The sequence below is a fragment of the Babylonia areolata genome, chromosome 28 (genome assembly GCF_041734735.1).
Source record: "Babylonia areolata isolate BAREFJ2019XMU chromosome 28, ASM4173473v1, whole genome shotgun sequence".
In the NCBI taxonomy this organism is placed as follows: Eukaryota; Metazoa; Mollusca; class Gastropoda; order Neogastropoda; family Buccinidae; genus Babylonia; species Babylonia areolata.
In genome coordinates, this window is record NC_134903.1 from 10,699,794 (window position 1) to 10,712,293 (window position 12,500).

General features: G+C 46.8%; 1 protein-coding gene across 1 annotated transcript in view; it reads right to left on the minus strand.

Moving 5' to 3' along the window:
• The window catches only part of LOC143302061 (neprilysin-1-like), a 57,513-nt gene that overhangs the window by 23,166 nt on the left and 21,847 nt on the right, over positions 1-12,500 (minus strand). The window contains exon 11 of the mRNA XM_076616560.1: positions 516-593. Within this exon, the coding sequence (XP_076472675.1) occupies positions 516-593 (78 nt within the window). The remainder of the gene's footprint in view (positions 1-515; positions 594-12,500) is intronic.

Genomic DNA, 12,500 nt, shown 5'->3' on the forward strand with positions numbered 1-12,500 from the left:
ATACCCGTTTCACCAAGCAGCCTATATCACGTTGTGTTTCGAAAAATATACCCGTTTCTTCAAGTAGCATACTTCACCATTGTGTTTCGATGTAAATGGAAAAGTGTTTCCAAAAACTTCATTTGCAGTTTTTTTCTAAAACGTCAATATTTTGATATCTCCATATTTCACATCCATATAACAGAACGGGTGTATTTATTTTCCGATCCGTGTCTAAAACTGTTCGCGGCTTTACCAGAGAAAAATACTGGTGAACGGGGAGGGTACTATTTGTACTGGGAAAGCCCTGACATCAACACAGGTAACACTAACAGACTACGTGCACAGACAAAAAAAAACGTCAACATAAAAACAAACATGTTTTGTTAAATTTTCATTTCATTTATTCGTACTCTTTCCATGATGCAATAAATGTCAAATGAAACAACACACAGACACACATACAGACACGGACAAAAACAAAACAAACAAACTGACACACAGACACAAACACAATCACGCACACGCACACTCACCCCATCATATTTCCTGTCCAGCTGAACAGGTTCAGTGATAAATTCGGGATAGCCAATCCGAGCGTTCATGCTGCTCGCCTGAAAAAAGAAAACACCAGAAGATTCCGTATTCAGGTTGAAATCGTCACTTTAACTCTCTCCATACGAACGGCGAAAGAGACGACGTTAACAGCGTTTCACCCCAATTACCATCATCAAAATATTGCAAGCGAAACGCTCTTATACTGAAGAGGTGAATGTTGACAAAGAATCCCACAATTCTGGCGACAGAAGCTAAAGGTTGGGTCATTCAGACACCCACTGGACATCCGAGGGGTTGTGTAGAGGAGAAGAGAGGACTGGCCGTACTGAGTGAGTTAAGAAACGTGAATTGCTCGGTTTCTCGGTGAAATCATTGGACTTGTGATTCTTTGTTTCAAAGTACAGAAAACTCGCTTTCTAGCTCACTCAGTACGGCCAGTCCTCTCTTCTCCTCTACACAGACCCCTCGGATGTCCAGTGGGTGTCTGAATGACCCAACCGTTAGTTTCCGTCGTCAGAATTGTGGTATTCTTTGTCAACAAACACCTCTTCAGTATAAGAGCCTTCCACCTGCAATATTTTGATGGTGGTAATTGGGGTGAAACGCTGTTAACGTCGTCTCTTTCGCCGTTCGTATGGAGAGAGCTAGCGCCAACTCTTTGTTTAATTCGTAATCGTCACTTGAAGAAACGTGTGTTCTGTCTCTCGGTGTTATCACTGGACTTGGTGTGATTCTTTGTTTCAAAGTACTGTAAACTCACTTTATAGCGCTAATCCCCACTTTGTACAAATTCCACCCTACCGTTGGAAGTGCGCGTGACTTGTGATTTCTTTGTTTCAAAGTATTGTACTGTAAACTCCCTTAATAGCGCTAATCCCCACTTTGTACAAATTCCACCCTGAGGTATGAGGGTGCGCGTTTACCGGGTACTTTTACCATTAGCGGGATCCCATTCACTTTGTTGTTTAGTTTCACTCTTCAGCAAAAGAACTCAGAAATCACTTGATTCATCCGAACTATTTGTATTTCTTTTTATCACAACAGATTTGTCTGCGTGAAATTCGGGCTGCTCTCCCAGGGAGAGCGCGTCGCTACACTACAGCGCCACCTTTTTTCTTTCTTTTTTTTTCCTGCGTGCAGTTTTGTTTTTTTCCTATCGAAGTGGATTTTTCTACAGAATTTTGTCAGGAACAACCCTTTTGTTGCCGTGGGTTCTTTTACGTGCGCTAAGTTCATGCTGCACATGGAACCTCGGTTTATCGTCTCATCCGAATGACTAGCGTCCAGACCACCACTCAAGGTCTAGTGGAGGGGGAGAAAATATCGGCGGCTGAGCCGTGATTCGAACCAGCGCGCTCAGATTCTCTCGCTTCCTAGGCGGACGCGTTACCTCTAGGCCATCACTCCATATATTATAGGCAACTGTCCATGTTTAGATGGTCTATGTTATCATCATCCCCTGAGGAATCCGTTATTAAAGCAACTAGCAATTTACTGATACAAACCTTTCAAAGTGAGAAGTTGGCCTTCAATCATAAACTGATTAACTCTCTCCATACGAACGGCGAAAGAGACGACGTTTACAGCGTTTCACCCCAGTTACCATCATCAAAATATTGCAAGCGGAAGGCTCTTATACTGAAGACGTGAATGTTGACAAAGAATACCACAATTCTGACGACGGAAGCTAAAGGTTGGGTCATTCAGACACCCACTGGACATCCGAGGGGTCTGTGTAGAGGAGAAGAGAGGACTGGCCGTACTGTGTGAGTTAAACTGAATAACTGTGTGTTTATTTGTATAGTAAATGTGTTGTTTGTTGATACCTTCGACATACTTGTTTACACCACCTTTCATGAGGGGGCCATGGTCTATATTGAATAAAATGGTCTATAATGAATAAAATATCCGTATCCGTACCCTTCAGCATTGGCTGGACTGGGAGTACGAAGAAAACGTTAACTTTCGAAACAATACACTGTCTGCCTGTCTGTCCCTCCCTCACTATCTACCTCCACCACTCTCTTTGTGCCTGGCTGTGTAGTATTGTGATGGTGTACAGGAATATGCTTGTGTATGTAGTTCAGTATGCCTGAATGCCATGTCCGTTCTTCCACAGCCCCTTGTTATTTTTGTGAACATTTTCTCATCACCCTGAGGGCTGGGTGTAAAAGAAGAAGAAGAATGTACAGTTGTCACACTTTCCTCGTTAAAAAAAAAAGTTTGTTCGTTCGTTGTAACTCCGTCCCATCACCCACCCCACATCTCCCCTCTATCCTCCTCTCTTATTCCCTCACCCCCATCTTTAGCCTCTTTCTCCCCCCCCTCTCTGCCCCCCCACACCTCCACCCCGACTCCCCTCTGTGGTAAGACGTCATCGTGAAGACCTATCAGTGTACGAGAATCCAGGCTGTGACTGCACCCTCGTGAAAGCTCAACAATGCACTACAGACACTCACAAGACTTCAACAAAACTCAGGACCAGTTCACAGCGACGTCCACTGCGCACTGTTCACAAAACTGCTAATCGAAATGAGCTTCGTTTGGGTAAACATCCAACATTTCACCAAAACATCAACAACGAAGGGCAAAGCCTTCACAGCTCACGCGTGATTCCTGCTTCACAACAACAAAAACGGTAAAAACACCGGAAGTCTGCATCGGAAATGAGTGTTTATCAAAACGAAAGTTGATCGGTGGAAACAGAACAAGTCCATGTTAAGCAGCCCATATCGTTCGACGTTACATTTTTTTTACTGTATGATAGTCAGTCGTGTCCGACTCTGACCATCAGAACAGCAGAGGAGGCAACTTCTGTCCCGACTATCTGGGCTAGAGTTTGATTATAGTGGAGAGTGTCTCGCCCAAGTTACATCCCCACTCTCTCGGCCAATAGGGTTTTAGGACAGTCGGCGTTGAGATGGCTCCCAAAGGCCAACCAGCCCCCAAGCTGCAGCACTAAAATCCAATGCAGTCTTGCCGCCTAGTTTGAGGGTCATAGTCCTTCACAAAAGACTAAGCTGTAAATAACTTCCCATTGTAATGAAGAAAACACTGATCATACAGCTCTCACTTTGCTGTAGGCCCAAATTACATTATTTTACGATCATAATATAGATCTGTCTGAGTTCCAAAAAATGTCCCTGTGTACAACCAGACTTTCCGACTTCGACACACCATTTCCTCTACATGTCAAGCATGAACGCAAAATGTATGGCATGCCATTGTGAAAATCCGCGAAACACATGCTGTGAAATCTCTCAAAGTGATTGTGAACATTTTGTTTTGAACGGATACTGACACTGGAAAAAAAAAAAAACTCATCAAACGTGCATGCGTAGTTCGAGCAAAGTGTAGCCTCCTTCGAAAACCAAGTTCCAGGCAAAAAGCAAGATCATATGCTGAGTTTGATAGTAATTCACGGACATTACGCAGCAAAGTGATGAGACTTATGCATAAATCATAATCTGAATAAATCTAGCGGAATCCTTTGCTTCCTTTCAATGTTACTGCTAACAATCACACGTGCGAACTACTGAATATTCATAAAATTGTCTACGCTGTCGTATTTTCCGAAAAAGACCACTTGGGTGAGCGTTGATAATGTAAGAACTCCACACTGAGTGTACAATTCAAAAGCCTTTCAATGCCCAGAGTCATATCTTAAATGTAATGTTCGGAATGAGTGAGATCCTTTTCAGAAAAATTTTTTCCCATCGCATATTGATCGATTGATGTGGATACTTACATAGCGCCTATCCTCGGTCAGAGACCAAGCTCTAAGCGCTTTACATACACGGGGTCATTTGCACAACAGGCTGCCTACCTGGGTAGAGCCGACTGACGGCTGCCACTGGGCGTTCATCATTCGCTTCCTGTGTCAAACAGATTTCAGACGCACACGCATACACACTCTAACAGACATGTAACATTTTACGTGTATGACCGTTTCTATTTATTTACCCCGCCATGTAGGCAGCCATACTCCGTTTTCGGGGTGTGCATGCTGGGTATATTCTTGCTTCCATAACCCACCGAACGCTGACGTGGATTACAGGGTCTTTAACGTGCGTATTTGATCTTCTGCGTGCGCATACACACGAAGGGGGTTCGGGCACTAGCAGGTCTGCACGTATGTTGACCTGGGAGATCGGAAAAATCTCCACCCTTTACCCATCAGGTGCACCGAGATTCGATCCCGGGACCCCCAGATTGAAAGTCCAGCGCTTTAACCATTCGACTATTAACGTCCAACTGCAGAGCAGAATTTCGACGCGTGCGCCGATGTTACTTCCGTACTAAGAAAAAGAAGTTCCAATGTGAACGGACAATGATGAAACAACTGTTATAAATGAGTGTCTGAGTATGCCACGACAAAGTGCTAAGTTTCATAATACAAAAAAACACAAGCAATGTAACAGTAACCTGACTGTGTAAACATTTCGACTTTAAGATTTATGCGACCTTCCTAGAAGTGCATTATCATTATAAATAGAATGTGTGGAAATAACTCGTTCTTGCCTATTAATAGTCAAGTGAAAATCTGGTTTCATCAGACTAAGAATTTCCAGGGAAAATGAATAAGGTAAAGTTTACTGCGGACACACGCACACACACACACACACAGACAGACAGACAGACAGAGACAGAAAGAGGCTGCACGTCAAAACAGCCCCAGGAATATGCCGCATTGCTTGGTGTCGCCGTCAGACTCTTCCCCAGGGAGAATGGGGGTCAGGCCACTGACATTAAAATTATCGCGCTGCACGTGCAGTAATTAAAGGTTGGTCTAGACAATGGATAGATCTGTGTGTGTGTGTGTGTGTGTGTGTGTGTGTGTGTGTGTGTGTGTGTACGTATATATCCATATCAATTTGACCATGGGGAAAAAAACAGTCATGGGCAAATTTCGTGCGTGTCTTCTTGTAACATTAGTTATCTGGGTATGGCATTCGGCCGATATATGTCTTTTACGCGCGCGCGCGCTGTGTGTGTGTGTGTGGTGCTGGATCGGTACACATTCTGACCTTTGTGATGAAGATGACGCCAACAGCAGACAGACAAAAACAACTTGGAGGGCTTTGGCAAGAATCGCCAGAGGTTACAGAGAAAGAAACAGAAGGGATACTGGGGTGGGGAGGCTGATGGGGTGGGATGTTTGGTCCTCTCATATTTTTGTCGCTCGATGTAAAGAGGGGTTATCAGGGTGTGTGTGGTGGTGGGGGGATGAGGGGGGGGGTAGGTGTATCGCAGGAGGCCAAGGAGAGATACAGGAAAGAAGGGAGGGGGGGGGGCATAGGGAGGAGATTGAAAAATGGACTGTTTATTCCCATCATCTGGGTAGAGTTGAGTTTAACGACCTATCGGCAATGAACCCTTAAAAAGGTAAAGTTGATCTGGACAGACGACGGGCGCAACAGCCGAGTGGTTAAAGCGTTGGACTGTCAATCTGAGGGTCCCGGGTTCGAATCACGGTGACGGCGCCTGGTGGGTAAAGGGTGGAGATTTTTACGATCTCCCAGGTCAACATATGTGCAGACCTGCTAGTGCCTGAACCCCCTTCGTGTGTATATGCAAGCAGAAGATCACATACGCACGTTAAAGATCCTGTAATCCATGTCAGCGTTCGGTGGATTATGGAAACAAGAACATACCCAGCATGCACACCCCCGAAAACGAAGTATGGCTGCCTACATGGCGGGGTAAAAACGGTCATTCACGTAAAAGCCCACTCGTGTGCATACGAGTGAACGCAGAAGAAGATCTGGACAGATGCCCAGCAGTAGTCGTCCGGTGGTCAAAGACGTTCAATGCTGTGGGCCGTTCCCATCATCGTTTTTGATGCCATATATATGGGTTCCGTGGTCAAGTGGTTAAGTGTTGGATTCTCGCCCTAGTTTCCCACGAGTTCGATCCTAGCCGCACATGATGTGTTAAAGGTGGACATTTTTCCGATCTCCCAGGTCGACATATGTGCAGACCTGCTAGTGCCTGTACCCACGCCCACCTCTCTTCGTTTGTATACACATGCAGAAGATCAAACACGCACGTCAGAGATCCTGTAACCCATGTCAGCGTACGGTGGGCTTTGGAATCAAGAACATACCCAACATGCGCACCACCAAGAACTGAGTATGGCTATTTACATGGCGGGGCAAATAAAACTGTCTCACACGAAAATGTTACTCGTGTGAGTGAGGGAGGGAGGGAGGATATGACACAGGAAACGAATGATGAGCGCCCAGTGGCAGATGTCAGTCGGGAGGGAAGGGGGGGGGGCTAGAGACTTGGGTGGGGGACGAGGATAGGAGGGGGGTTTGTTTTTTTTCCTGTCGATGTTTTGTCGCCCCATATATGGAGAGAGGTGGAAGTAGTGGTGGTGTGGGGGTGGTGGGAGAAATGTGCGGAGGATACGGAGAAAGATATACGCCGGCGTTGGTGTGCTGGGGGGTATGGGAGGCATTGGGGGGTGGGGGGGCGTGGAGGAGGGTGATAAGGAGAGAGGGAGAGGAGTTGTTTGTTTCCGTCGTATTTTTTTTTCTCACCCTGTGTATGGTTGGAGGGGTGGGGTGAGGGTAGAGGAAAAGAGAGGGGTATGAATGCACGACCAACCCCCTCCCCACCACCACCACCACCCACTCCTCCACCACCAGCACCCTTCCAGCAACGAAACTTTCAGCTGGGGGGGGGGGGGGGGCGTGGGGGAAGGAAAGAAAGACCAATGAATGCACGACTCCCCCCCACCTTCCCCCTCCCTAAACCTGTCCCCCACCCTCCAGCAACGAAACTTCCAGCTGGGGGTGAGAAATGAGAGGACTAGGAATGCAGGACTCCACTCCCCTCCCCCTCCCTGGAGCAACTAAACTTCCAGCAAACAACAACCCACCACCACCAACACAAGCCCTAATACAACCTGACCTTAGAGAGTGCAAGGCAATAGGTCGTCGATACACACGACGACTGGCGGTACCCCCGTTACTCACTCACACTCTGGCCTCTGGTGACGTTCTGTCCGGGTGATGCTCTGTCATGTCCCCTATAATATTTGTATCTCGGGGTCAGTGGACGCCTAGGGTTGTGTGTCCCTGCACGGAGTCGACACACGACGCGGAGATGCTTGAGGGTGTGGAGCTGTTGCTTCTCTTCTGCCTGTCTGTCTGTCTGTTTCCCTGCAGCTCTCTCTGTATCCGTTTCTCTCTCTGTCTCTGTCTGTCTCCATCCATCAATCCGTGTGTATGTGTTCTCTCTCTCTCTCCATCTATCAATCTGTGTGTGTGTGTGTGTGTGTGTGTGTGTGTGTGTGTGTGTGTGTGTGTGTGTGTGTGTTCTCTTTTCTCCGATCTCTCTCTCTCTCTCCATCCATCAATCTGTGTGTGTGTGTGTGCGTGATGTGTGTGCGTGCGTGTATTCTCTTTTCTCCACTCTCTCTCTCCATCCATCAATCTGTGTGTGTGTGTGTGTGTGTGTGTGTGTGTGCGCGCGCGCGCGCGATGTGTGTGTGTGTGTGAGTGCGTGCGTGAGTGCATGCGTGCGTGCGTGATGTGTGTGTGTGTGTGTGTGTGTGTGTGTGTGTGTGTGTGTTCTCCAGTTGGCTGCAATGTTTGGAGCGTCAGTTATTATCATGTTCATGATTTCTCGGTAATTATTTCATGTTTCGTTTTCGATTTTAGATCACCGACTTTGGAGGCTTTTTTTGTTCATGCCATTTGGGAGAGAAAGAGAGGGGGGCCACTTTATCTGCTTATCTCATGACTGGTTAAATCACAAAAGTTGTTTCGTTTCCTCAATTCCTGGTTAAATCTCTGTCCATACTCTCTCCCTTGCTGGCTCTTTCCCCTCATCTCTCTCAATATCCCCTTCTTTCTCTCCTCCCCCCCACCCCTCTCTCCTTCTCAACTCGCTCTCACTCTCTTCCCTCCCCCTCTCTCTGCCCCCACTCTCTCTCTTGCTCGCTCTTTTCCCTCATCTCTCTCTATATCCCTTTCTTTCTCTCCTTCCCCCCCTCTCTCTCTCCTTCCCAACTCGCTCTCGCTCCCCCCTCTCTCTGCCCCCACTCTCTCTCTCCCTTGCTCGCTCTTTCCCTCATCTCTCTATATCCCCTTCTTTCTCTCCTTCCCCTCTCTCTCTCTCCTTCTCAACTCGCTCTCGCTCTCTCCCCCCCCCTCTCTGCCCCACTCTCTCTCCCTTGCTCGCTCTTTCCCCTGATGTATGCCCTCCCCTCTCTCTCTCTCCCTTCCCCCCCCCTCTCTCTCCCTCGCTCACCCTCTCTCTCTCTCTTCTCTTTCCATCTCACATATCTTTCGTCTATTCCTTCTTCTGTTTGACTGTCTCTTTTCTTCCAGTGTTGCATACTGTCATCTGCGTTTTCGTTCTTTCTTTTCCTCCTGCAAGCACACAAGACCGTATGACTGTGTCTGGAGAGGCATTGTCCTCATCTGTCTGCGGGCAGGGGCGGTTTGGTCTCTGGGGTGTGCTCAGCAGTTTCAGTTTCAGTTTCAGTAGCTCAAGGAGGCGTCACTGCGTTCGGACAAATCCATATACGCTACACCACATCTGCCAAGCAGATGCCTGACCAGCAGCGTAACCCAACGCGCTTAGTCAGGCCTTGAGAAGAAGGAGAGAAAAAAAAAGGCTAAAGAAGAAAGCATACAACACACTGCCGTAATGCGACCTCAAGCCCTAATCACTGGTGAGCACTGGTTCAGCGGCAAATGACTTCCCACTGCTGAGGAGACACCACTGATCATACAGCTCTCACGCTGCTGTTGGCTGATGTCTTCTTCTTCTTCTTCTGCGTTCACTCGTATGCACACGAGTGGGCTTTCACGTGTATGACCGTTTTTACCCCGCCATGTAGGCAGCCATACTCCGTTTCCGCGGGTGTGCATGCTGGGTATGTTCTTGTTTCTATAACCCACCGAACGCTGACATGGATTACAGGATCTTTAACGTGCGTATTTGATCTTCTGCTTGCATATACACACGAAGGGGGTTCAGGCACTAGCAGGTCTGCACATATGTTGACCTGGGAGATAGTAAAAAATCTCCACCCTTTACCCACCAGGCGCCGTCACCGTGAATCGAACCCGGGACCCTCAAGTCCAACGCTTTAACTATTCGGCTATTGCGCCCGTCGGCTGATGTCAATCTCTAATATTATAAGCCGAACGTTGAACTGGGCAACTGGAGGGGAGGCGCTGTATAAATGTACAGTATATTATCATCATCAGGTCAGACTTGACAGAACCGAGTGCATGGATTTGACCGAAGCAGGAGATCGTACCAAGTATAAAAGATAGTCAAGTGTGGACGTGGATACAGAGAAAGAGCGAGGCGGTCGATTATGGAGCCTTTCAATCCGGAAAACGCAGAAACATAATAATAATGAATACTTATATAGCACACTATCCAGAAATCTGCTCTAGGTGCTTTACAAAAACGCTTTTGTTAACATAAAACATTACATCTATGTTACATACACACACCAAAATGTGACTACACACACACACACACACACACACACACACACACACACACACACACACACACACACACACACACACACGCTGCATACATACATTTTAACATACATGTGTATCTAACAGCTACCCTAACACATACGCACACATAGGCAGGCACAAACTTACATAAACACACGCACACACAATACACATTCATATACATGCATGTAGTTATGTACACATACATATGCATACAGACATAGTCAAGCACAGCTAACGCAAAGGAAATGGACCTGCCACAATTGAACTTATTGCTGAGGGAAAAGGCGAGTTTTGAGAACATGGACAGGAGTACGGACGACAGACGCTAGCAGGGTACGAGGAGATTTTTTATTCCCAGTATGAAAGTGTAGACACAGAGAAAACAGCAGCGGTAGATTACGGAGTCTCACAATCCGGATCACGCAGGAACGGGAACAAGGGGTGCGGACAACGACAGAGAGTAGCAGCGTACAAAGGGGGTTTCCGTTGACCACTAACTCCCCGGGGATTTGCAAGCCGTCAGATGAATCCTTTGTCCTCCAAAGTGTGTCGATACTGAGACAACCTTATACAACATCGTAAAACCAGAGTACTGTTGTTGTTTTGTTTTTGTTTTTTTTGGGGGGGTTTTTTAAACCCGCTCAGGCATAATAATCATGGTCTCATTACGACCCCGTAGCGGTTGGAGCTGTGACAAAGGATGGCTCGCAAAGCTGGGCTTTTAACAGCGATTTACCAGAACAACTGAAAGGTCAAACATTTAACTTTATGTTGCGAATACTCACTGCACGCAGTCCAACGTTCTGCGCTAAACATATGCTAATACTGCGCGTTGTCTCAAATAATCCCCCAAAAAAAGAGGGCTCGCTCTTTGTTTGAAATCTCGTTGCTGTCGCTAGGAGGAAGGTGGCAGAGTGGATAAGACGCCCATCTGCCACATTCAGTGTCCGTGAGGTCTGGGTTCGAATCTCGCTCTCGCCCTTTCTCCCAGGTTTGACTGGAAATTCAAACTGATCATTCGGGTGAGACGATAAACCGAGGTCCCGTGTGCTGCAAGCACTTGGCGCATTAAAAAAGAACCCATGGTAACAAAAAATGTTGTCCACTTGAGAAGAAATCCGCTCTGATAAGTATGCAAATATATATTCATGCACTCTAGGCCCGGGTTATGCTGCTGGTCAGGCATCTGCCTGAAGATATGGCGTAGCATATATGGATTTGTCTGCACGCAGTGACACCTCCCTGAGACACTAAAATTGCTGCTAATTTGTTTCAACTAATTGCTAATTCATTTTAAAAAAATTTAATCTGCTGATTTTATTCCGAATGAACTAACATGTTGAGGGTGGTATTCATTTCCTGACTCCAAAATCATAACAAGAATTACGGAAATTGAAATTTACCTCCCCATTCCCACAACAGCAAAAGAGAACCATATATATATATGATAGTCAGCCCGTGTCCGACTATGACCATCAGAACAGCAGAGGAGGCAACTGCTGTCCTAACTATCTGGGCTAGAATTTGATTGTAGTGGAGAGTGTCTTGCCAAAGTTACATCCCCACTCTCTCGGCCAAGAGGGTTTTAGGACAGTCGGCGCTGGGTTGGTTCCCAAAGGCAAACTAGCCCACAAGGCTGCAGCACTAAGAGCCAGTGCAATTTTGCCTCCTAGTTTAAGAGTCATAGTCCTTCACAAAAGACTAAGCTGTAAATGGTTTCGCATTGACTGGAGAAACCATTGATAATACAGCTCTCACTTTGCTTTGGCCCAGATGTAAACTTATGTCAATCTGTGATATAAGCCGAGTGAGAGAACCATACAAACATACAGAAAGATGACCATTTGATGTTACATTGAGTGGAAAGACGTAATACTTGACGACTGCTAGCACACATACGTTTGACGCAAAAGAGAATAAGTATAGCATATGCCCTGCAGGACATTTGTTATAGTTGTTATAGTTGTTTGATGTTGGCGTTTATAAAGTTTCCATTTTCCCTAGCGTTGTCTCTCCCTATTCACCCTCCACACATACACACACTTTCACCCCTCCCCCTCCCCCAAACCCTACCCCCATGTTTTTTTGGGTGTTTGTTTGTTTGTTTTTTGCTGGTGGTTTTTTTTTTCGTCTAATATCACTTCCAGTGGAAAGACGTCAAACTGAAGCTAACAACGACTGACACATTGTGTCTTGTCTTGTCTTGTCTTGTCTTGTCTTGTGTCGTGTCGTGTGTCGTGTCGTGTCGTGTCGCGTCGTGTGTCGTGTTGTGTCGTGTCGTGTCGCGTTGTGTCGTGTCACGTCGCGTCGCGTCGTGTGTCGTGTCATGTCGCGTCGCGTCGCGTGTCGTGTTGTGTCGTGTCGTGTCGCGTCGTGTGTCGTGTCGTGTCGCGTCGTGTGTCGCGTCGTGTGTCGCGTTGTGTCGTGTCGCGTCGTGTGTTGTGTCGTGTCGTGTCGCGT